The sequence below is a fragment of the Ursus maritimus genome, unplaced genomic scaffold (assembly GCF_017311325.1).
Source record: "Ursus maritimus isolate PB19 unplaced genomic scaffold, ASM1731132v1 scaffold_12, whole genome shotgun sequence".
In the NCBI taxonomy this organism is placed as follows: Eukaryota; Metazoa; Chordata; class Mammalia; order Carnivora; family Ursidae; genus Ursus; species Ursus maritimus.
Genome location: NW_024423564.1, coordinates 61,568,834 through 61,595,257, shown reverse-complemented (window position 1 = coordinate 61,595,257; position 26,424 = coordinate 61,568,834). Strand labels below are relative to the sequence as shown.

Below are 26,424 nucleotides of genomic sequence, written 5' to 3'. Positions count from 1 at the left end.
AAATAAATAATTTAAAAATGAACAGCAAAATGAATGAATGATGCTTAGTAAGTGTTCAGCAGGTTACATTTTGTATGTTGTATTTTGTTTCATTTCTCTTGTTGGAGAGAGCCTGGTGCAATTAAAAAATGTGATGTGTGGGGACCACCTTTTCGGAAAGCTTAAAATACCATGCTATGAACTTTGAAAGTGATTTGATATATAATCAATCCAATTAAAGCTTTTTAGGTAGAAAAGTGAAAGGGCTGTGTTTTAGAGGATGAAGCTGGTGCATTAGATCTGATGAATTGGAAAGGGAAAAACCAGACTCAGAGCAATTGGGAGGGTGGCTGTTGCCACCATCTAAGTGAGCAAAAAAGGTAGCCTGAGTGTTGGCAGTGAGAAAAAGAAGATGTTGTTACATTGTTGTTACCAGGGTATTTGGGATGAAGTTGATAGGACCTGGAAGCTGTGCAGGAGAAGGAAGTCTGTCAAAGATGGGAGAGTTCTGTTACCAGTACATTATTGAGGGAGGTCCTAGAGGAGTGGATGATGTCAGGAGCACAGGGAGAAGGAGGGTTAGCTTTAGCGAGTAGCAAGGAGGGATGATACGTCTTTCTCTGAGAGGGTAGATAAATATAAGGGGCGTATTGATGTAGAAAGGAGGTTGGCAGAGCTCTTGGAATAGAATTTAGAGGTTGGGGACAGGAGAAAATGTTGAGTGGCGCTGTTGAATAATGATTCAACTAGAGATTCATGAAGGAAGAGGCAGTAGTTAGGGCAGCATGGTGTTGTGGTGGAAAGGTCCAGAATTACATATAGTTGCTTTCCCCCCGCCTCAAAATGAGTAGGCAGAAAAATAACTTGAGTTTGCATTTTATGAGCTGCCACTCTAATGTGGTGTAGGAAGAAAAACTGAATGCTTCATCTAGATTTAAGCTTTTAAAAATAAAAAGAACTTTTGGAAAATAGTTATTTTAGGTTTATATTCTGATATGCCCAGGCAGATGATAAGGTGATATTAAAAAAAATTTCTCCTGTTTTTTGTTATTATTGTTTGTCATAAAAGATAATATGCTTATGGAAAGCTATTATTATAATTTCAAAAAACCTTACTCCCTGTATATGTATTCTGGCTGTGAGCTCTCCCCATATTAGGTGCCCCATCCCAGACCTGAAGGCATTTTACCCTGGAGCAAAGTGATTTCTGCTGAAACTGACACTTGTTGGCAGCTAGGAGTGGCGTTGAAATATGGACTTACCCAGTAAAAGCCACCACTGGAAATTGCCAGCTCCTTTTACATCAGCCAACAAATGCCCATTTGTTAGAGATCAGCTATGTTAAAGCATTAATAACCTGTCCTAGTTTGAACTAGCATTTTAAAGAGAATTGCTAGTTCTTTTGGCATGTACACAGTGTTGAGAGGTTTACTTATTGTTGACGAAGTTAAGATTTCCTTAAAAGTATTTCATTTGCTTATAGTCTAAGAATTTGGTAATCATTATACAGATGGTTATATTAAGGACTTTCAGATTTTATGCATTTTCCATAATCTTTTCCTCCTGACTAGGTCTCTTTGTCTATGAATTCTGCCCCTCCCTCCTCTCCTTTAAAACAACTCATAGAGTATATCTCTAGGAAGCCAACTTTGATTAATCGAACATGACACATTATCTTTCATTCCTTTATTCTGCCCTCTCAGCATCAACTTGAGTTCTCAGCCCTGCCCCTTTGTGGGCAACATGATATAGAAGGCCTCAGCGTCTCGTATCCCCAAGGTACAGTAGAAAGAGCATAGCGTTTGGAGATACCAAACTGGGGTCAGACCACAGCTCTGTCAGTTATTAGGTGTATACCTTCCCTGAGTCCAGTTGTCTCATCTAGAAAATGGTGAGAATAATTTCTATCCATGGAGCTGTTGTGGGGATTAAATGAGATATGTAAAGCACTTTAGCATAGGAAGTGCTCAGTAAATCATTGTTTCCTCCCCAGTACATACATTAAATATTAATTTTGCTTAAACACGTGAGACTTGTCTAAGACTCTGCAAAAGGGCTTGGGGAACTGAGAAAGCATCTAGATTCATCAGATACTGATGAACTGGTGAAGGCCCAATTAAAACTGAGCTGTCGGGGCACCTGGGTGGCTCAGTTGGTTAAGCATCCCACTCTTTTTTTTTTTTTTTAAAGATTTTATTTATTTATTCGACAGAGATAGAGACAGCCAGCGAGAGAGGAACACAAGCAGGGGGAGTGGGAGAGGAAGAAGCAGGCTCATAGCGGAGGAGCCTGATGTGGGGCTCGATCCCAGAACGCCGGGATCACGCCCTGAGCCGAAGGCAGACGCTTAACCGCTGTGCCACCCAGGCGCCCCTAAGCATCCCACTCTTGATTTCAGCTCAGGTCTTGATCTCAGGGTTGTGAGTTCAAGCCCCGCTTCGGGCGTGGAGCCTATTTGACAACAACGACAACAACAAACTGAGCTGTTCAGTGTTGTATCTTTCCTGTAACAATAGGAAGCCATAGAGTTTGGGAGTAATGGGCTTTAGCAGCAGAATCTGCTTTCAGATCTAGCTCAACCTCTTCTTCAGCTGTGTGATTGTAAGCAAGTTGTTTGCCCTCTCTAATCCTCATAGGGTTGTTAGATCAAATGAGTTCATGGACGTGAAGTGCTCAGCATAATGAGTGCAATAAATGCTGATAATTACAGCAGCAGCAGACTTCACTTCCTAAACTCACTTTTTTTTTTTTAAGAGATGGGGAGAAAGAAGGGGGGGCAGGCAGAGGGAGAGGGAGAGAGAGAGAGATAGAATCCTGAGCAGGCTCCATGCCCAGCACGGAGCCCAGTATGGGCTCAATCTCATGACCCTGAGACCATGACCTGAGCTGAAATCAAGAGTTGGACACTTAACTTACTGAGCCACCCAGGCGCCCCTAAACTCACTTTTCAATGACTAAGAGTCCTTTCTTGAAATATTAGGATCAAGCCCAACTATAAATCAAGTCCAAAGATCTCAGTTTCCTAGCTTTTTTTCCTCCCTGCTCTTTGATGATAGAAATCTACATGGGAACTGAATTTTTTAGACTATAAATCCATAATTCATTTATACGAATCCATTTACATGAATCCATCATTTATATGAATCCATAATTCATTATAAATTCATTTTCAAAGCTTCACACATTTTTTTCCCAGTAATAAAATTTTGTTAGAAGGAAAGATGGAATAGCCATTGAATCTCAATTTTTCTAGGGTCTGTCCCTGAATTCTAAAACATACAATAACAACTGTTAGCTTTCAATCTTGTTTTAACTATTTAATAATATGGGCATGCTGTGCTTTAATAACTTACTACTATCTTAGTCCGTTTGGGCTACTGTAACAAAATACCACAGACTGAGTAGTTTATAAACAACAGAAAGTTATTTCTCACAGTTCTGGAACCTGGAAGTCCAAGATCCAGGTGCCAACTGGGTCACTTTTGGTGAGGGCCCTCTTGCTGGTTTATAGCTGGTGCCTTCTCCCTGTGGACTCACATGGTGGAAGGGGCTAAGGGTCTCTTTGAAGACTCTTTCATAAGGCACTAATCCCATTCATTAGGGTCCACGCTCCTGACCTCCCCACCCACTAATACCATCACATAGGGCATTAGGATTTCAACATGGGAGTTTTGCAGGGGACACAAACATTCAGACCATAGCAACCCCTAATCTCTTATTAAGGCATGGATTATCTGATTAGCTATTGGGCCATGATTTGATAATCTTTTGAACTCTACTTATTTCAGCAGGTATTTATTGATTGCCCTTTATGTGTTCGGCACTTTTCAAGGACCGAGGCATATAGTAGCAAACAAAACTGAGAAGGGCCCTGTCCCTGTGAAGTATTTATTCTAGTGGACAAATACAGAAGACACATATACAAATAAGTAAGGTAGTTTCACATAAGTGCAGTAAAGAAAAATAAAAGAGAATAGGAAGCTAGAAAGCGACTTGGTTTCAGGGAGAGGCCAACTTTGATTTGAGGAGGGGCCAACTATTAGAGGACTATGGTTAGATTCATTGTCTAAGACACTGACTGCTGACGGATTTTTTTCTTGGTGAATTTTTCCTTTTGCACTTGAAACTTCTTATTTGTCCAAGGTGAGCATGGCTAAACTAGCAATGAGATCTTAGAGTCTTTGTTGTACAGTCTTTTTATTCATTATACTTTGATACTAAAATTAATGTTTTTAGGGACCCCTGGGTGGCTCAGTCCATTAAGTGTCCAACTCTTGATTTCGGCTCGGGTCATGATCTTAGGGTCGTAAGACTGAGCCCCGGGAGATGGGCTCTGTGCTGGGTGCGGAGCCTGCTTAAGATGCTCCCTGTCACTCTCCCTCTGCTCCTCCCCCCACCCTATGTGCGTGCACTCTGTCTCTCAAAAAAATAAATAAAATAAACTTAAAAAATTAATATTTTTAAAATTTTGTATTGTAAGTAATACATACTTAGTGTAGAAAACGTTAGAAAGATAGAGAAACAAAATGAGAAAAATTAGTCTCCTATAATCCCACCATCTATGTTAGGGGTTGACAAACCATGGCCTGTGGGCCAAATCCAACAATCCACCACCTGTTTTTTTTGTTTTGTGTAAAATTTGCATTGAAGTCTAGCTTATAATAAAAGGCATAAATTTGAAGTGTACAGCCTGATAAATGTTCACAGATGAATATATCTCCCAGATCAAGCTGCAGAATGTTGCCAGAGCTCTAGAATCTCTCCCATGCCCCCTGCTATCACTGTCTTCTCCCACAAGAAACCTCTCTTCCAAATTCTGTCACCATAGACTGATTTTATTTATTTTGGAAATTCATTTACATGGACTCATACAATATTTACTCTTTTAGGTTTGGTTTTTTTTTTTTCTTTTGCTCAGCATCATAAGATTCTTTAATATTGTTGTATGTAGCAGTAGTTTGTTTTTGCTTTGTGAATGCCCCAGAATTTTCTAATTCCATGGTTGATATGTCTTTTTAGTGTTTCCATTTTGGGGCCTTATGAATAAAACTGTTACAAACCTTCTTATTATATAGGTCTTATAGTAGATTCATGTACTCATTTCTGTTTGGCATATAACCAGGAGAAATACTAGGCCATAACATACAGTATAGCCAAACAGTTTTTGGACGTGGAGATACTATTTTATGTTACCTTCCACATTACATGAGAGTTTCATTTGTTCCACATTTGTGATAGTACTTGGTACTGTCAGTTGTTTTTTTTTTAAGTTGAGTTCGTTGAGGTATAATTTAATACAGTAAAATCTACCCTTTTTAGATGTATAGTTCTGTGAATTTAGACAAACGCATATATTTGTGTAACCACTACCAAAAATCAAGAGATAAAATATTTCCATCACCCCAAAAAGTGTTCTCATGTCCCTTTGCAGTCAATCCCCTTCTCCCACACTCAGGCCTTGGCAACCATTACTCTGATTTCTGTCCCTGTAGCTTTACCTTTTCCAGAATGTCATGTAAATGGAACGATACGATGTATAGTTTTTGTTTTGTTTTGTTTTAAGGTTTTATTTTTAAGTAATCTCTATACCCAATGTGGGACTCGAACTTAAAACCCTGAGATCAAGAGTTGCACACTCTACTGACTGAGCCAACCAGGTGCCCCAGTATAGTTTTTTGAACCTGCGTTTTTCACCGAGAGTCATTCATGCTGTTGCATATAACATCAGTAGTTTGTTCCTTTTTAAATTTTTTTCCAAAGGTCAAATAATTACTGTTTTATATTGAGATAGTACATTTCATATTTCAACCAAAAGACAAAAATGCAGCTTCACTTAAACACAGAAAATAATGGCATCTCCCAGGTGCCTTATTTCAAAATCAAACTAATACACAAATTCTGTACCCTTCCCTCCCCCAGTGAAAGCCCATAAGCTTTGCCCGGAGTTTTGAGTTTTCCATGCCATGTGGCATCCAGCATCTTGGACTTGTGAAGCACTTGAATGTAGCAATTAAAACACTTGAGAGGTCTAGCAAATGGCATTTGAAAGGGACCTCAAAGTGCAGATATATCTGTTCAGACATGTTACAGAATGAGCTGGCTTTTTGAACACTATCCCTCTGCTTAAATTCAAGAAGCAGGCTTTAAAAACACAAAAGGCATACAAGTTGTATTTCAGTACAGATCTTCAGCTGGTCATCGGAAAAGATTCCAACAATAAAAAAATCGTTGGTGTCACCTGCCCCTCCCTCCCACCCAAAGCTGAAATGAAGGAAAAAACAGAACAAAACAAAAACAGGTGACAGGTGACTTTGGAATCCTATAGGAATCCACTACTTCTGATGAAAAAATTTGTAATACATTAGAGAATCGTTAAAATGAAAAAAACACAAAAGTCATTTTGCTTTGACGGCCCTTCATGAATAGAATGAACTGCTGTGTAGTGCCTTTGAACTTTGAGTCCTTGTGGAAGGTGGAGGCATTGCGAGGCTGGGGCAGGGGGTGATCTTTTTGTGGTTGAGTAGTTTATCCATTCACCAGTTGATGCACATTTGGTTTTTTCCCAGCTTTCGGCCATTTTTAATAAAGCCACTATGAACATTCACATACAGTTTTTTGTGTGGACCTATGTTTTCATTTCTTTGGGGTGAACACCTAAAAGTGGGATTGCTAAGTCATATGGCATATATATGTTTAGCCTTCTAAGAAACTTCTAGACTGATTTTTAAAGTGGCTGTACCATTTTACTGTTCCTCCAGCATTGTATTGCCCTTTCAGTTGCTCTGCATCCTAATCAGCGCCCGGTATGGTCTTTTTTTTGCCTTTTTTGGCCATTCATTCTAGTAGGTATGTGGTAGTATCTCATCCATGCTTTTAATTTGCATTTCCCTGGTGAGTAATGAAGTTGAACACAGCTTCGTATGCTTTCTTGGCCATTTGGAGATCTTTTGTACAGTGTCTCTTTGTTATTTGCCTGTTTTTGTTTTGGATTATCTAACCTTTTCTAATTGAATGATAGGAATTTTTTATATATTCTGGATACAAGTTAGTTTGTTGTCAGACATATGAATTGCAAATATCCTCTCCTTCTCTGTCTGCTGCCTGTTTTGAAAATTTTATTAGCACACAGCCACACTCATTTGTTTACGTGTTGTCAATGGTGGCTTTTATACCACAGAGGCGGAGTTGCGTAGTTGTAATAGCGACCTAGTAGCTTTTGGCAGAGGCTAAAATGCTTAGTGTCTGATATTTTACAGGAAAAGTTTGATAACCCCGATATAGATAACTGTACTCTTTTTTTATTACTATGTATCAAATTACCACAACCTTAGTGGCTTAAAACAACGCACACATCTATTACCTCACAGTTTCCACAGGTAAGTTGGCTGAGGAGAGCTTAGCTGGGTCCTCTGCATAGGGTTTTACAGGCTGCTGTAAAGGTGTTGGCTAGGCCTGGATTCTCATCTGGAGGCTTGACTGCGGAAGGGTCCATGTCCAAGTTTGTCAGGTTGCTGACAGAATTCATTTCCTGCAGCTGTGGAGAATGATAACTTTTTTTTTTTTTTTTTTTTTTACTGGCCATATACGCCAGAGTTATCCTCAGCTCCTACAGACCAGCACCCTGCCACATGGCCCTTTGCATATGTACTTCACAGCATAGCAGCTAGCTTATTCAAGGCCAGCAGGAGAGAGAGCAAGTCTGCTAGCAAGACAGAGTCTTATATGACACAATAGAACCACAAGGATGATATCCCATCTCCTTTGCCACATTCTCTTGGCTAGAAGCAAGTCACAGGTCCTGGCCACACTCAAGGGCACATCCAAAGGCATGAACACAGGAGGCAGGCATCACAGAGGTCACCTTAGAGTCTGGGCGCCACAATAACTATTATTAATATAGTGGTGTCTAACTTTATAGATGTTTTTTCTATACAGATACAATTGAATATCTGTTTTTCAGCAAAAATGGGACCATGCTCACTGTTTTGTAACGGGCTTGTATAACAGTATCGTGCATGATACAGTATAACATGAACATTTTTTCAGGTCAGTAAGTGTAGGTCCACATCATCTGATGATTGCATTGTATCCCGCTATATGAGTATGATAATTAATTTCTTTTACAGAGTTATTTATTTATTTTAGAGAGAGAGGGAGAGAGCACAAGCGGGAGGGGCAGAGGGAGAGGGAGAAAGACTCTCAAGCAGACTCCACACCGAATGTGGAGCCCCACACAGGGCTTAATCTCACGACCCTGAGATCACAACCTGAGCCGAAACCGAGAGTTGGACACTTAGTGACTGTGCCACCCAGGCACCCTAATAATTAATTTAATCGATTCTGTTTTGTTAAATATTGAGGTTGCTTGTAATTTATGCTACATTTTACCAGGCTATCATAGAAGAGTACGCGGGTACCCTTTTCCCCACACTGCTCCAGTACTGGAAGCGATCTGTTGTAGTCAGTGGCTTTTGACCAAAGTGTATACATGAAACTGAATCTCTCCATTTCTTCTTTCTTTCCCTACATATCTCTGTTTTAGATAAGAAGGCTGACTGCACGATCACAATGGCTGACTCGGACTTACTGGCTTTAATGACGGGTAAAATGAACCCTCAGTCGGTAAGTACGATGGAGCTTGTATCCTCCTAGTAGGCGGGTCTTTTAGTCCATTCTGTTTCATCTCAGCCTCATACCAGAAAGTGCAAAGTGGTCAAACCCACAAAACTCAGTGTTCCCTAAAATGTTCGCTTAACAAATGACAAACTTTTGTGGTGCAGGCTATGTGCCAGGCACTGTTTTGTATGCCAGAAATACCCAGATGAATAAGAAAGAGTTCTGCACAAGGCATTCACAGTTTGGTAGGAGACAGATCTGTAAAAGAGTAAGTGTATCTGAGTACCCACGATGCCATGCCTAGCTTGTGGACAGCGGTGGGGGGCGCCGTGTCTTCCCGGACCATCAGAGAAAGCCTCACAGAGGAAACGACACTTAAGCTGAGTCCTAAGAATGACCAGAAGTTAGTAGTGCGCAGATGGAGAGCAGGAACAGTCCAGGGGGAGGGAGCGATGTGAACAAAGGCATGACCTTTTACATTTCCTATCTTTGCCCATGCTCTTTTTGTCTGAACTGCCTTCCCCCGACAAACTCGTTTTCTTTCAAAATTAGCTCAGATGTTATCCCCAAAAACCTCCTTACAAGTTGCTGGGGAACTGTAGCCAGTTCCTCTTCTGGGCCATCTACTGGAAGCAAGCTTAGCACTTGTCACATTATATTAATCACGATGCACCTATTTCCTTTTCATTAGATTGTGACTGTCTCAGAGGAGCAAACCACATCTTATTTGTCCTCATGTCTCCAGAACTTAGCACGATGCCTGACATTTTTAGGTTTTCACTAAATAATTGCTGGATTAAATTGTATTTGTCTGAAGTGTATTGATGTCTTGTGTGGATTTTCCTGGTCTCCAAATCATCGAGGATCTTCTTCTACTCGTTAGTCACCCAATGTTGAACAGACTTGATACACTGAGCTTTCATTAGCCAGAGAAAAAACAAAAAGAAACTGAGATGCTGCTTTGCATTGTAAACTTATTTTTCTGTTGCCTCAGCCTGATCCGTTTTAGGTCTTATTCCTAGAGCCCCCTGGGAATCCAAAAGATTGGATAAAACAACTAAATCTGACACACACTACTATTCCTTTTTAAAATGCTTTCTCTGAGCAACTAAGCCTATTTCAGTTGATGCTTTGACAAGTGAGAGACATGCATCTGTGATGTTCGGCTTAATATACACCATTGGCACGGACATCTCCACCCACAGAGCCTGCTCCAAAAATCTGGACAAAACAGAGGCCACCAGTATAGGAGCTGGCTGTCTTCCTCCTTCCCACCCACTGCTCCTCGTTCCACTGTGCACTCCATGCACTTCCTTGGCAGGGTGATCAGACTTCACACATCAGCTTTGCCCCCGTTCTCAGTTTATCTGTTTACCACCCATTTGGGGGAGCAAAGGATCAGCTTATTTTTCTTGAACACCTGTTAGCACCCAAAGGAATTAAAGATAAAAATGGTAGATATTTCTATTAATATGCTAATGGTCTTTCCTTATGCTTAGAGGATTTGACTGGAAACCATTCAATGCCTTGGAAATTATAATTTCAGTGTTTGGCTACAGCTGAAACAAAGCAGTGTGCTCTCCAGGGTAAAGCACACATGAAGAACACCTAGGGGCCAGATTAAAATGACCCCTTCTGTTTGCATTCCCTAAAGGGTGGAGACTCATGTTTTCTCTATAATAATTAGTAAAGAAAAAGTCATTTTCTCTTTTAAGTTTAAAAAAAAGAAAGATGATGAGTTTCTCTTTTAGGTACTGCTGGTCCATATTTTTAAAGCACATATGTTAAATATATTGTGTTCTGAGACACCTGACCTTTAAGTCATCAGACAGAAGGCTGTGGGCCATATAGAAAGGAAATATTTAGTTTGTCCAGATGGAGGAGGGGAAAAAAAAAAGGAATTAGTCACCCTTACCAGAAGGTGTAGAAAAAGCAGAGTTCTCTACATTCCCATGGATAAGGCAGAAGAGCTCCTAACTTCTTTTTTTTTTTTTTTTTTTAAGATTTTATTTATTTATTCGACAGAGATAGAGACAGCCAGCGAGAGAGGGAACACAAGCAGGGGGAGTGGGAGAGGAAGAAGCAGGCTCATAGCAGAGGAGCCTGATGCGGGGCTCGATCCCGGAATGCCGGGATCACGCCCTGAGCCGAAGGCAGACGCTTAACCGCTATGCCACCCAGGCGCCCCAAAGCTCCGAACTTCTTAATATACTTGCTTAAAAAGCTAAGACTACCAGAGACTTTTTTTTCATCTAGCTCTTCCTTATTTTTAAATTGAGTTAAAAGACTGAGATCATAGCAGGGGAATCATGCTATGTTCCCAAATTTGCTATTATTTCTCTAAAGTTTTCCTGGGATTTTGTTACATGATAAATTTAGCAAACATCAAGTGATGTAATCCCAGGCAGTTGTTAAATGGAACAAATTGTGGGTCTGCCCTTCGGGTTGGTTTGATTCTTCTTCCTGAGCCAAAGATTGACACCAGCACCTCAGTCTCAGCAGGCTGCCTGTCCTCCCTCTGTAGCGATAAATCCTTTATCATGTAGACCAAAAAAGGAAACAAAATTGGTGACATTTCATCCACATTGTATTGAATCCCAAGAGTATCTAAGTGTGTTATGCATGTGCTTTTTTTCCCAGCAGAACTGAGGATTTCAGTTCGTATTCTGTTTTGTTTTGTTTTTTTTAAGATTTTATTTTTAAGTAATCTCTATACCCAGTATGGGGCTGGAATTCACAATCCAGAGATCAAGAGTCACACACCCCACCGATGGAGCCAGCTGGGTGCCCCTCAGTTCATACTCTTCATCCACATGTTTTTTTAAACAAAATCCATTTAGGAGGAACTCAGTTTACCTACTGTTTGGAAAATGCACCATCGGTGACAAAGGCAGATAAAGGTAGACTCAATTTCTAAGAGAAGATATTTGGGAAAGATGTGTTATGTGACTGTCCTTTGTAAAGCATGCTTTTTACAAAGCCTTCCTTTTGAGGAGTCTAGTTCTAAATCTGTTCCAGAAAGCCAAGTTTCATATTTTGAAGAAAGTTTAAGAAACCTGGATAAATAAATGATCTCAGGGCTGGATCGTCTAGAAATATCAGCAATCACAAAACAAAAAACACCAAGTAATAAATTTTCTTTCTTCTTACAGGCCTTCTTTCAAGGCAAATTGAAAGTCACTGGCAACATGGGTCTCGCTATGAAGTTACAAAGTCTTCAGCTTCAGCCAGGCAAAGCTAAGCTGTGAAGAACTCCCTTTGCCTACCTTTGAAAATTAAGATGAGATATATAGATATATATATCCATATATTTCATTGTCAGAACTTAGACGGAAATGACACATTGGCAAATAGTGTGAGATTTGTTTTTAAATGGGTGTGACCAGTCCTGTTTTTGCTAAGCTCTGGGTGGGCAGAGCCCGGTGGTGTACTACTGCTTGCTGAATCCCATACAGCTGTGCATTACAAAGTTAATATGGTAATTATGGTTTGGGGTGAAATTGAGTTTCAGAATAAAATTAGGAACTGCAAAATCTAAGAATTATGTAAACAAAAGCTCTCATTTTGCTTATAAAGTATAATTAAAGATCATTCTGCTGAAGATTCAACTTAAGTTTTCCGCTGGGGAACTAGGGAAGAAATCAAATACCAGGAGCTGGCCAGTAATTAGTGTTGTGCACTTAATGTCCTTAATCTATTTTCCATTAATAGTTTTTTAAAAGTCTGTACTGAGATGTTTTAAAAAAGACTTAAATTTTACATTTCATGCCATCAAAATGGTATTTTTTCCCCAAATCAAAATAAATCTGATCAGAGCTTGGGGGAAAAAAATCTACAGCAACACAGGCCTATTTTTAAAATAAAAATATTTTTTAAATGACTTTCCTTCTTGAAAAAAGCAGTGTATTGGTCATAAAACGCTGTTGTTAAAAATAATTGAACAAATAAAGTTTGCTTTGAGATGCACAGTTTTCAAAGTATCTGTAAAGCTCTCAGTCCTTTGTTCTCATTTTCCTTTCATATGTTTAGTTTAATTAATTATCCACATTTAATTTATCTTTCTTCCTGTTTTTTCTAATGCTGCTAATGCTATTTCTTATAACTCAGTAAGATACAGGATAAAATAATGCTTTTGGAAGAATGTTTAATAGAAAATTAAAATAGTTCTTCCTGATCTCCTTTGTGTTTATTGTGAATGTTCTTTTTGCTCAGGGTCACCTCACTGATAGAGAGTAAGAGAAACATTGGGGGATATACAGTCTGTGTTATCTAGGTGTTATGTACCAGTTACTCTGATATGGTCACTAGTTCTTGATTAGGGAGGTAGTGTGTTGCAGTGGAAAGAGCACTTGACTAGGAGCCAGGAGTCTTGCTTCTTTTAGGCAAACAAGTAACTGCCTGCTGGGCCTGTTCGCCAAAACTGTCAAAAGAGGGGATTAAGTAGATGGTCTCTAAGGTTCCTTCTGCTCTGATGATCCTGTGAGTGTACTCAGAGCCCAGCAGCACTGTTCAGGAGTTATACAGACCCCACCTTTCTGCTGTTAACATGTTACTTCACCAAAGGTGATCAGAAGTAAAAAGCCAGGTTCATTTGTTAGATGTTTAGAGCCTGTGCTAATCAGATCAGGACGATGGGTCAGATCCCCTTCGACCATTCCACTTCGCATGTTCTGTGACCAGCAGAAAAGCATCTGGTGATGGGGAAGGAGGGTATATTAAACCAACATAAATTGATCCCAAGTTTTTTTTTTTCTTCTTCTTTTTTAAAGATTTTATTTATTCATTTGAGAGAGAGAGAAAAAAAACGCAAGCAGAGGTGCAGAGGGAGAGGAGGAAGCAGACTCCCCACTGAGCAGGGAGCCTGACACCGGGGCTTGATCCCAGGACCCAGAGATGATGATCTGAGCCGAAGGCAGACGCTTAACCGACTGAGCCACCCAGGTGCCCCAATCTCAAGTTCTATAAAATGAACTCAGAACAGAATTCAGACCTACTTCCTAATTGTAGTAGCTTCTTACTCTAAGAAAAAGATTTCAAGAAAAAAGTTCCAAAAGAACGTCTGATTTATCCGTAGTTTGGTTTTGCTTTATCATTCTGCTATACTTGTCCCAGATAACAGCAGGTACATGAAATAGGCTTTAGGATGAACCTACACACACACACACACACACACACACACACACACACACACACACACACTGGTTCTTGGGGTAGAAATGTATTTGTATATATACAGTTCATACATAGACTAGAAAATGATGAAATATAGTTAGTAGCACTTTAATTTCTAGGGAAGGAAGCATCTTGGTTTGGAGGACAGGCTAACAGGTCTGGGCTGAAACTGCTGCTGTTACTGATTTTGCTGCTTGAGTAGGTTGAGTTTCAGTTGCCTTATCTGTAAAGTGAAGATATTAATATTGACCGCCTAGGATTATTGAGAATCTAGAAAGAGAACATAAGTAAAGCACCAGTTAGCGTTAGGTACCTCATAGTCACTCAGTAAATTTGAGTTCCCTTACTGTTCCCACAGCTGCCACCTCTTGCCTCTGGGATAGGTGATATGTCTATATTGTTTCCTTATGTCCCACTTTTGGAATCTTTTTCCATTCACTAATTTAATAAGTATTTATCAAGTGCCTGTCATATACAGGGTAATATATTGAAGGTGCAATGCTAGGCACTGGACATAGTAATGAGCTCTTCACTTCATGGTGCTTACAACCTAGAGGGAGAGACAGTTCACCAAAGAGATGCATAATTATTACAGACTGTGATGTGTGAAGGAAACGGTCAGTGTGCTGTGATGCAGAATCGCAGTGACGGGCCTTCTTTGAGAAAGTAGTTATGGGAGACCTCTTTGAGGGGGTAATATTTAAGCTGAGGTGTAAAGGTTGAGGAATGCACCATGCGAAGAGCAGTGCATGAAAGGGTGGGGAAGGGGCCCTTGTGAGTGGAATCTCATGAGCTGGAAGGACAGGTCCAAGATGAGGTTGCATAGGCAGGCACGTAGGAACCAGTTGTATTGGAATTTGTTCATTATGGTAAGGCACATGGGATCTGTTGAAGTTGTAGCTTTACATCCATTTATTTCTCACTCACGCTGCATATCCATTTTGCCATTATATCCTAAGTCTAGGACCCAGGCTAATGGAGCAGCTATTACCTGGAACATTGTGATCGTCAAGGCAGAGGAAGAGAAAAAGGTGAAGTACACTCTTTCTGGCTCTTAAAAGTTTCCGCCCCAAAGTGATACATATCACTTTCACTCCCATTTCATCAAAGAAAGTCACATGCCCCACCTGACTTCAAAATCTTACCAGGTACCAGAGGAGAGGATAGAGTTAAAATATTTGTGAAAGAACTATGACCGTGAGGGAACGGCTGTAAGCAGGGGAATGAAATGACTTAAACTGTCACTGTGGCGGCTGTGTGGAGAATGTACCCCTTTACTGGGGGTAGTGGGCTGAAGAGTGGATGTCCAGGTGCAAGAAGATGGTGTCCTGGACTAGGGTGTTGGTGGCAGAAATGATGTGGAAAAGTCGGCAGAGGGAGAGCTGACAGATTTTGGCGACCAGAGGTAGGGGCAAGAATAACTTCCAGGTGTCATGACTGGTATGACGAGGGGACAGCGGATTTCAGGGAGAGCAGTTGAAATAAAAAGCTCTACTTTTGAACTTGTTAACTTGGAGATACCCGAACAACTGGCAAGTGGAGATGTCAGAGAGGCAGTTGGATTTACAAGACGAGTTCAGAGGTGAGGTCAGCTTGGAGATACATATTTGGAGGTCATGGGCATCTGGGCAGTATTGAAAGCTATAGGGTTACACAGTCTGTAACCTGCTGTCACCTGAGGAGGTGAGGAGGGGAGTGGAGTAAGCCTTGAGGAACTTCAGTTTGAGAGAGCACATAGAGGAGAAGGATCTGGCAAAGGGGATGAAGAAGAGGGGCTAGAAAGGTTGAGAGACTTTTCTTAAGAGAGTATATATAGTCAAAAGGTGGGAATGGTCATCTGTGTCCTTTGTGAGGTCAAGTAGGATGATGTCTGAAAGTATTGGATTAAATTTGGCAACATGGAAGTCACTGGTGATCACTTACAAAATCAATTTCAGTGGAGTAGTAGAGATAAAAGATTGGAATTGGTTTCGTAAAGAGCTATGAATAATAACAGAAAAGTTCCATTTGGTAGTGATATGCTCAGTTTCCAAGTGATTAATACAGAGCAAGCACATTAGCTAATGCTTTTAGTTCTAAGTTAGGTCATCTTGCATACCATGCGTTTTGCAACAACAACATCTTGCTGTTCTCTGTGCCCAGCCTCACCATTCTCTCCCTGCTCCCACCCCAATTCACTCGGCAAATTCCTTTTCATCCTTTTCCTGCCTTCGCTTTCAGGAAGCTGTCCCTGTTTGCCACAAGTGGAGTTAATCATTCCTTTGTAGTAACTTGTTTCTGTTTCCCCTGAACAGAGACTGCATCTCATGTATCCATTTCCATCCCCCCAGCATAAAGTCTTGGCTTGGTGTCATTAAGTGAATGAATGAGAGAAGTTGAATAACAATCTAAAAACAATTCACAGGGGGCATTTCTGAGTATAGGAAACGTGTCACAGAAATGGATTCTCTATTACAAAGACCTTCTGTTGCCCTAATGATGAAAGAGGACATTAAGAATTCTCCTTTAGTGTGACTTACCCTGCTCTTTCTTTGAAAATATTTGCAGCTTCTTACAACAGTCTTTCAATTTAAGATTGAAGCAGCCCAAGTAATAAAAGTCAGTTTATGGTTTTATTACGGTTTTAAAAACAAAGTGGCCCAGTGGGTTCTGTGTGCATTAAAATCATGAGCCTTCTTGCTGTACTTGTCCAGATGAATTCAGACTCTCTGATTTCTCCAATCCTTGTTGAATTTATAGAGAAACGATAATGGAGAGAGCATGATTAGGACGTGAATGTGGAGGCAGGGTGTGAAAGAGTCACCGAGGTATGATCACAAGAATCTCAGATCAGGTCCTGTCTGCCTCTGGGAAGCTAAGTCAGAGCAAGGCACTTAGACCTCACCAGTCTTTAGTTTCTTCCTCTGTAAAAGAGGGACACTGTTAATTCTTTTTTAATAGTCTCACTGGACTGTGAACACCTCGAGGGGAGAAACTCTGTTATTCATCTCTGTGTCTTGTTTTAATACAGTGTCTACCAGAGTAAGCATCTGTAAGGCTTCTCAAGTTTTAGATAATGATCATGAAAGTTCTTTTTCTTTTTCTTTTTTTAAAGATTTTATCTATTAGAGCAAAAGAGAGAGAGCACAAGCAGGGGGGAGGGGCAGAGGCAGAGGGAGAAGCAGGCTCCCCGCTGAGCAGGGAGCCAGATGCAGGACTTGATTCCAGGACCCTGGGATCATGACCTGAGCCAAAGGCAGCTGCTTAATGGACTGAACCACCTAGGCACCCCCACTGAAGTTGTTTTTAAACAGAAAATCCCTTTCAATCACATATAATGTAAACCCCTTCTGTTTTCCCCATATAAGTCACCTTAGAAAAAAGAAATATGAAATTAAATCCTATGGTTAATAGATTTATCTTCTGAAACTAGCAGTTTCAGAAAATAATACTAGAGCAGTCTGGTATAGGAAATTTGAGGCCCATCAGATGTCGGTTTTGGTCCTAGCTCTGGCACTTAAATAGCTTTGGGACTTTGAGCTAATAATAAGGACTCTGAGCTTCCTTCTTCTTTGTAAAAAGGGAATAATAATTCTCCCTGGCTGGCTGTGAGGATTAGCAATTATAGCTATAAAATGTCAAGCCACACAGTAGGTACTCAATAGATGGTCCCTAATGTTATTTGAGAAATTTTTTAACAGGAAGGAATTTATTCATTGGAACATTTTGTGACAATCTTTTGAGTTCAGGTCATACGCTAGCTTCAGGATTGGGGACAATTTGCATATTTTTATGGACTGTCCACATCCTTACATTTTCTTCAGGAATCATTAAAATTTAATAGTCTCTGTAACTTAGTGAATGGATATAGAATTATTTAGTTTGACTTCCAGAAGGTTTGCATTTCAGCCAAAGATTACAGTTCTAGCTGCCCATGGCATAGCTGCTTTCTGAACACAAAGACTTTGCTGGATGTTATTGACCAGAAAAAAATGGTCATCAGCCAGATTGTAAATTACTGGGTAAATTACTCTGTGGGACTGGGTTTGTTTAGAGACCACACTGATATGAATTAGGAATTGGGGGTGTGGTACTAAACAGCTAATAAGGGCCCTGAAAGAATTATGTGATATCAGGAACCACAGCTGCGTCTGGCCAAATTTTAAGAGTTTTTCTCAATAGAGAGTTACAAAATCTACTGGAAAGGTCCAGTATTAATATCTATCTGGAGACTGCTGCAAACAAACAGCTCTTTAGTTCTGGGTTAAAACAGAGAATATGCAGCCAGATTTCTGGCCCTTAAGAAATGTGGCGTCTGATTCTATTTGGCAGGAAGTTTAATCTGGTATGGAATTTAAGCCAGACTTCTTGGAGAAATATTTTTTTTAATATATCATATCCAAAATTTATTGCAAAAAGTGATGTCCATTTAACCTGTCCTATTAATAGTCATTTAAATACTTTATAAATATTCACAGTGCTGTTTTCAGCAGCACGTAGTAAGCATTTGACCTTTTATTCACTGAATTTGTGGCCATAAACTTTTATGCAAAATTGGGGGAAATTCATTGTAGTCTGCTATTTATTTAAATTGCAGGCCGAAGTGCTACAGTTTTCTAACCAACTACCAGACAGCAGTCTATTTTCTTTTTCTTTGTAAAATTTTGTGTAATTCACCTTTTAGAATATAGCCCTTCTGAGTGTGCAGAACACTCTGTTCAAGATTATACACCTCATTTGAACAGAAATATATGGAAGAGAAGTTCAGGCATGAAGATTCAATACTATAAGGGAAAGACTGACCTAGGCAACCAGACAAGAGCCTTCAGCTGGCAAAGTGATACCCAGGGCAGGGTGTGCTAACAGTTCACTGACGTTTGAGAGATGGAAAGACCAATGAGAGGGAGGGGTTATTTTGCTTAGTTATTAGGACTAATGGGAAGAACTATAAAAGGGGAATTTCAGACTAAAAATCACTTGAACTTCCTGACAATAAAAACTGGTCAAGAGTGGACTGAAAGCTCCGACAGAGATGTTCCTGAACCAGGCTGGCAAAACAGGACACCTGTAAAAGATGTGCCTTAACAGTGGCTAGAAGAGCATCTGCATGGCAGAAAATACTTCATCGACAGCCACTCTCTTGAGGATTTCTCCTTTTGCCATTTATCAAAATCTTCTTCTCTGTGTCAGAAAGAAGACTTGGTATTTTTTTTTATATATACTTAACTTGTTTATAACTTGACTTGTTCCATGACTTACTAGATATCTTTGGAAGAAACAGAAAGAAGTGAGTATTGAAAGTTTTTCAGTTTTCATCGTGTGAAAGCAACCCGAGTCTGTTTGTCTGTTTTTGTCTTTTTTCTGAAGTCTGGACTTAGCTTAAGACAGCAGAACCTTAAAGCCACAGGATGGCAGCCACAGTGTAGGGGCCCACTCCCCCTGAAGTCGGAACCTGGGTGTTAGTTCTGACTCAAGCACTCATTCGCTGGTCACCTGAGTGAGTTACTTACCCTCCCTGAGCATCAGTTTCCTAAAGTAGGGGGGCAATAATACAAGCATGCTTGTTGTTGAAGAGTAAGTGACATGACGTATGGGAAAATGCTGTTGTACCATGTATTAGTTATTAATGTTTATATTCGTTTTCTATTGCTGCTGTAACAAATTACCATAAACGTAGTAGCTTACCTTGACATAAATACACTATCTCACAGTTCTGCAGCTCGGAGGTCTGGGTGGGTTTGGCTGGTTTCTCTGCTCCAGGTTTCACGAGGCTGAAGTCAAGGTGTTGCCTGCCCTGAGCTCTTGTCTGGAAGCTCTAGGGGGGAATCTGCTTCCATGCTCACCTCAGGATGTGGGCAGAATTCAGTGACATGCTGCTGTGGGACTGAAGTCCCCATATGCTTGCTGGCAGCCTGGGGTTCTCAACTTGTAGAGGCTGCCTGCATTCGCCTCTTCTTAATGCTAGTCGAGTCGAGTCCTCATGTTTCACATCTCTCTGATCTCCCCTTCTGCCTCATCTCTCCTACCTCCAGCCAGAGCATGTTCTGTTTTCAAGAGCTCGTATGATTAGGTTAGGCTCACCGGTTAATCCAAGATAATCTCCCCATTTTAAAGTCCATAACCTTAATTATATCTGCAAAGTCCCTTTTGCTACATAGTATAACATTCACAGGCTCTAGGGATTAGGGTGTGGGTATCTCCGGGGGTTCATTCTGCCTACTACTGTCATGGTATTTTAGGGCTGGAAAGGGCCCTTGCAGAACACGAAGTGAGGTTCTTGCCCGGGGGGGTTTACAATCCAGTGGGGGGAAGAGATGAAAAACAGCAAAAAGAGTCCAATAATAAAGAGTTTCTATGGAATGTTCGAGGAACCCAGAAGAACCTATTCTGTATCTGACTCGGCCTGTGGTTCTTCCATCATACCCTGCTTGTTCTTTGATGTTTTGTCTTTTATCAAGATCCTTCGGATGGAATCCATATACAAAAAACAACACCATGTGATTTGATTTCTAAATGTCCCCAAAACAAGCTGCTGACAGAGCTCAGTATTTGGGACTCTGCTACTTAATGAGGAAAGGTCTTGAGCCCTCAGCTCAAAAGTAAGAGGAATTATTTTCTTCTCCGATGATGAAGGTATTACCACACCTTATCTCCCCTTCCTCCTCATCAACCCCCCATGAGAGCCCTCTTGTCTTTCACGCCTAGCTCTCTCTGGTCACATGTATGTCTTTACTCCTCTCTTTTGAGTTTTCTTCTTTCTTACTGTTTTGAATTAGAAGGCACGTGCCCTGGATAATGCAGAGATTTCTGGTTAATTCTTGCCACTTGTCATTTCTGTTTTAATAATGTTTCATAGATGTTTAGTCAGGCCTCGGTGACAGTTTGGCAATAATAACAGCTGGCGTTTATTGAGCACGTACCATCCGCCGGGTGCTGGGCTGAGTTCTGTACTTCCACTTTCTCATTTAGACAATCTGTGAGGCCTGGGTACTATTCATATCTCCATTTGAACCCACCTGGGATTCGAACCCAAATCTAAGTCCAAAGCTTGTACTTGACACCAGGCATTAAATAATATTAAACAGGAGCTGGTGATGAGGCATGAAGGAGCCGAAGTAGCACAAGTGGATTGGGAACCCTTGATTTGAAGCTCACCTCTCTACAGCTCTTCGGAAAGTGAGAGGATTTCCTTCTAGAGCACCAGGATCACCTCCATCTTCCACCAGAGACACTCAAAGTGATTCCTTCATATTCTGTTTTGGACAGGTGATTTTAGTGTGTGTGTGTCCACAGCACCCGACAGCTACAGAGCATTTGTGGGCACCAGCTTGGCGTTGCCCAGAAAAGCCTATCCCTCTGGGGGTGGGGCGGGGAGATGTGTGTCCTGTAGCTGGCCCCAGCAGTTACAGGTAGCAGAAAATACCTTCCCTGCAGGATTGGGATGATCGAGATATTTAAGGATTTCACACCAGTGCCTGGCACTTAGTAGGTACTCAGCATGTGCTGGTTTTCATTGTCCTTCTGGAAGATTTTCTTTAGTTTGTGGGTATTCAAGTCAGTAGAATCTTGTTCTTCTAGCTCCCCTTGAATTTAGGCTTAATGTTGAGAAGACAGGAGATGCATCTCTGGGTTGGACCCTGTCCAATCCTGTGAATCATACCAGCTCTCAAGTTTGAACTCAGAACTGAAATCTGAGGCCAAAGAAGGCAAAATATTTCCCTTTTTCATTCTTGCTAAGTTTTTGAGTTATTGATGTAATGGAAACAGACAGCTCTAGGTTCAAATCCAGGGTCTGCATTTGCCTTCTCAAGTTACATTCCTGTTTCCATCATGGAAAGAACTTGGGCTGTGGGAAAGGGTAAACCTGGCCATTTTACTCAGTTAATTACTTCTTTGTCAGGTGATCTCCTTACCTGTGAATGGGGCCAACAGCAATCCTCTTGCAGGGTTGTGAAGCTTAGAGAGTAATGCATGTGGTACAATCAGGATGCAGCAGCAGAAGCCCATGAAAGATCCTTTACATGAGCCATTCATTCATTCATTCAAGGCATTGGCAATTTAAGTTGAGCAAGTGGTCCTAAGTTTGAGTTATTTTTCCTTCTCCCTGTCCAGTAGGAGGGCAGCCAGGTAAGGTAGCTGTGGGTGCCCTGCCCACAGGCCAGAGCAGGTATGGGGAGAGCCTTGTAGAGGCAGTGGAGGTGCCAAGTACCACCTAAACCCAGCCCCACCGCGGTCTACCGCCAAAGCCCCTGGCGCCAAACAGTGTTGCTTCAGCTGCTTGTAGTTAATGCTCCTTTACTTGGAAACGTTTTCAGCTCCTGGGAGCAATATGGTGCCGCGAGGGCTCACTGCCCAACCCCTTTGTTTCCCGGCGACTGAGATCCACAAGCACCCTACTCCCAGCCCAATTTACCGTCCTTCAAGGCTCACCATGCCCTGGGCCCAGGGTCAACGTGGGCGTGGGGGGGAGGTTGTGGGGGAGGGCGGGGAACTTTTCCGGGAAGGGGCCCAGCAGGGTCTTGGCTGGCTGCCCCGTTAGCCACGGCCCAGGACCCCAGGGTGGGAGAGTGATCGGAAAGGTACTCGTGCCTGGAGCGGTTGCAAAATCCTCAGTCATGAGGAAGAAACTGGGCTCAGAGGCACTTGGGTGCCCTCTCCCCTGCCCTCCTTTCAGGTGCTGGGGCTTAAAGGAGGGCCCACTGCGGAAGGCGGGAACTAGGAAGCGTTGCGGGCTAGACACCCCGCCTTCCCAGACTCTTGGTGGGGGTGGGGGGGGCGTGGTATGGTGGCCCCGCCGGGGCGGAGAGGGGGAGAGGGGTCGGTGCGGGGGCTCTGCCTCCCCGGGAAGGGGGGCCCGGCCAAGTCCACGCGGGGAGGGGGCAGGCCCTCTCCCCTCCCCGCTCCTGTGGGGACCCTACGCCTGTGTCCGGAGGAGGCTGGCGTCCAGCAGATGCACGCGGTGTGGGGCGGGGGGGGGGGAGAGGCGGGGAGGAGAAAACCCACAACAAAACTTGCGTCGCCGAGCTCACGGCTCGACTTGAATGGAAGGAGCCCGCGCCCGCGGAGCGCAGCGGAGACTCGGGACAGCGCGGACTGCCGGCGGGGCGCGGCGGGGCGCGGGGGCGCAGCAGGTACCCGGCGCGGGCAGCCGCGCGTGGGCTGGGGGGTCGGGGCCGAGCCTGGGCGGAGGACTCGGACTTCCCCGCCGGGTCCGGACGGCTCCCGCAGCCACCCAGGCGGGGCCGCCGCACTCGCCCCGTAGGTGGGAGCGGTGTGCAGAGTGCGCGGCCGAGAGCTCAACCTCGGCCGTGCGACCCCTCCACGACCGCGACCCGTGCAGGGGCCTTTTCTCACCCCCATCCAGAGGTGCTGGTCCCCCCCCGCTGCGCACATCTGGAAAGAATCTGAGGGCGGATGGGAGGGGGGAGTGGAAGGACGCGGGCGGGCGACAGAGAATGTGGGGGCAGGTGGAACTGGGGAGGGGCGTGGACCCCTGGACTTAGAGCCCAGACGCGCGTCTTCCTACGTCAGCTTACCCCAGCTAGTTCACCCTTCAAACTGGTTACAGACAGAGAAACTGAGGCCTAGAGAGGGGCCTGAAGGCAGGTTTCTCGGGCGCGCTGTCATGCAGTTCAGACCCGCTCACGGCTAGGCTCCCTCGCCCCGCTCCGCGCACTCGCCGAGCCAGAGCTCTCAGCTGGCACCTGGTGTCCGTCTATCTACGCGGCTGCCTCCCCACGGGGACAGCTGGACTGGGGGGGGCGCGGAGCGCGAGAAGCGAGGTCGGCGCCCTCCCTCTAAAGCGGCGCAAGTCCCAGGTTGTTGGTCCTTGAGCCGCCAGGCTGGGGCGGGGGCTTTAGAATACCTGATAAGCCGTCAGGTGGAAGACGAGGTGGCAGCGGCGATCTCTGGGCAGCCGCTGGGTCTCCGGGTGCGAGGCAGCTGCAGCTGGAACTCAAGAAGAGGGGTAGGCGCCGCGCGGCTCTGACCGTCCCTGGTCCCCAGGGCACAGAGGGATGCGCTCCTGGCACTTGGAGTGCATCACGGATCTGTTGAGGCCCCCGCAACCTGAGTGGCTGCTCTTGGGACTTCAGGCCGGCGGGGGAAAGTGAAGTTGTGGTCTAGCGGCTCCAGGAGGCACCACTGCTATGAACCGCGAGAGCCCCTGGGTCGTCATGGCCCCTTTTAGGGCCCGTGGCCCAGTTTACTCGAGCCTCGAGTGCAAGTTAAGAAATGTTAGATTCACATGACTGTTTTCACGAAATTGTGGGAACATACTTTGTTCTTTCTATCTGAATCTTAGGGAAAGGGTGACTAATGGTAGCACCTTTAGGCCTGTCAGTCAGGCATAAGACCGCTGACCATGACCTGTCTGGTACCCTTGATGGCTCCCTATCACCAGCACCTTAGCATAGTGGCTGACACCCTTGGAGGCTTGGACCTCATCCCCTGCTTCATTCTGTTTACCCTTCTGTAAAGGCACCTCTCTCTTCCCCATTCTCACACCGTGCCTTTGCTCATGCCCTTCCCTCTGTCTGGAGTACTTTTCCTTCCTTTGTCCCCCTGAAGAGCTCCTACTCAGCCTTCTAGAGCAGTTGAAGGCTCTGGGCAGGAGTCAGAAGACACAAATTCTAATTCTGGCCTTAACTTCAACATACTAATCTGTAAACTGAGGGGGTCAGACCAGATAATGTTGAAAATCTTTCCCAACTCTGCCTTTCACAAATTCATTTCTTCATTCAGCAAACATTTCCTGAGCACCTACTCCATGCCTGGGGAGTCAGGAAGGGCTTGGCTGAGTCTTGCTGGGTGCAGTGGGCCAGGAGTGCTGTGGGAGCGCTGAAGAACTTCCTAGTCTAGTCAGGGCGGAGCAGCAGCTGTCCAGAGCAGGGGCATTTGGATAGCAGTTTGCTGGGGGTGGGCAGCAATGGACGCCTTTGTGCTTGAGTTTCCTATCTGCAGAGTAGGAAGACTACCTTTTAGTTTGGGGATTTCTGTTAGAGATGGTAAGATGCAGCTGTCTGGGGCCCAGCACAAAGTGGGTGATTAGTGAATTTTTACTGTATTCGAGTGGAGAAGGAAGGTGCTGCTAGGGGCGAAGGATCTGTGTCCTGATTTTGGTCTCCCTGCCCTTTCCTTCTGTTCTTGCCTTAATCCCCCACTTAAGCCCTTCTGGGCCTTGAGGTTTGGTTCCCCATGGGTGGTAGGTGGGGTGAGAGGCAGCAGGTCCCAGGGACTTCCCCAGTAAGAGTAACCCCCGTGTGTGTCGCGCTTGCTTGATGCCAACATCAGATGGACATGTCATTTCATTTCATTTCATCGTCATTAGGACTGCCCAGACTAGTAAACAGAGGCTCAGGCAGTGAAATGACTTGTCCAGACTCACACAGCAGTCAGGAGTGGAACCCATGTCCTTCCGTGGCTAAAGCGTTCCCCTGAGAGAGAGAGAGCTCACTGGCCATTTGCTGTCCCCGCGTGTGAATTGTTCCTCACGGGGGGCCTCCTCACTCAGGATGTATAGAGACCAGGGGCCTGCGCTCTGTTCTTCCACACACAGCTCCCAATGTGGCTGTGCACACAGAAGGGGCTTTAGGGGCTAATGTCACTCAGTGCTCTTAGAACAACAACAGTAACAACAAATTCAGACTCAGATGGGCCTTGATGTGCCCAAGGTCACTCAGAAAACCAGGTGGTGGAGCTGAGATTGCCCAGGATCCCAAGGTCCGGAGGAGGAGATGGGACCTTCCAAGCTGGGTCTGTTCTTCCTCCCTCTCCTGTGAATCTGGCTCCTCCTCTCCATCCCAGCACCTCTCTCTGCCCAGACCAGGCTTACTACCCCTCACCTGTACCATTGCACGGCCTCAGAGAGCTCCCCCCTGGTGCGTCCGTAAAGCCACCTGTGCCACACTCCTGCTCTGCAGTGGTTCCTCATCTTTCCTAAGATCTTAAGATAAGGATCACTGTCCCTAACCTGGCTTCCAAGTCCCTTCGTGGTCTGACTGCCCACCTGCATCACTCCCAGTGCCCAACACCCAACAGACACTCTAGCGAGCCTTGTAGAGGTCACAGATGGGCTCTCTTGCACCTGGGCCTTTGTACCTGTTGACCTCCTGCTTATGTCACCTTTTCCCTTTTGCCCGATATTCATCCTTCATGGCTAGATAAACATCGCTTCTTCAGAGAAGCCTTCTTGACCCCGGGCGTGGTTAGCTCTCCTCTGGCCCCCTGTGGACTCTAGCATCCTTCCATCACACCTCTGATGACACTGGGCTTATACTACTCAGTGTACACCTAGCGTCTATGCCAGCCCTGCCCAATAGAAATAGAACGTGAGCCATAAATGCGAGCCACAGAGGTGATGTGAAGCCACATTAAAAACATAAAATGAAACAGGTAAAATTAATTTTAGTAATTTATTTAACTCAATTATTCAAAATATATAATCAATATAAAAATAAATATTTTATGAGATCATTAATATTAATAATGAGCTATTTTACATCCTTTTTTTGTACTAATCTTTGGAATCCATGTACACTACATTTTACACTTACAGCACCTCTCAATTTAGACTAGCCACATTTCAAGTGCTCAGTAGCCACATGTGGCCACCATATTGGACAGGGCAGGTGTGAGCTTCTTAAGGGCAGGAGCCAAACTCGAGTCGTCTGTCTGGGT

At 43.7% G+C, this 26,424-nt stretch overlaps 2 protein-coding genes and 1 long non-coding RNA gene across 6 annotated transcripts in view; 2 read left to right on the top strand and 1 right to left on the bottom strand.

Moving 5' to 3' along the window:
- SCP2 (sterol carrier protein 2) overlaps positions 1-12,769 on the top strand; it is a 116,357-nt gene extending 103,588 nt beyond the window's left edge. Inside the window, exons 15-16 of the mRNA XM_008699183.2 lie at positions 8,522-8,601; positions 11,748-12,769. Coding sequence (XP_008697405.2) covers positions 8,522-8,601; positions 11,748-11,843 — 176 coding nt within the window. The 3' untranslated portion in view covers positions 11,844-12,769. The remainder of the gene's footprint in view (positions 1-8,521; positions 8,602-11,747) is intronic.
- The window catches only part of LOC103670704, a 51,618-nt gene extending 27,701 nt beyond the window's left edge, over positions 1-23,917 (bottom strand). The window contains exons 1-2 of the long non-coding RNA XR_570642.2: positions 23,612-23,917; positions 7,340-7,513 (exon numbers count right to left, since the gene is read on the bottom strand). This is a non-coding gene — a long non-coding RNA (uncharacterized LOC103670704). The remainder of the gene's footprint in view (positions 1-7,339; positions 7,514-23,611) is intronic.
- Positions 22,811-26,424, top strand: part of PODN (podocan) — a 37,822-nt gene continuing 34,208 nt past the window's right edge. For 2 of the 4 annotated variants that reach the window (XM_040627287.1, XM_040627288.1), the window contains exon 1: positions 22,822-22,877. The gene's annotated coding sequence lies outside the window, so the exon portion shown is untranslated. Of the gene's footprint in view, positions 22,878-26,424 lie in introns of all 4 variants that reach the window. The other 2 variants (XM_040627289.1, XM_040627290.1) reach the window with 2 other exon arrangements.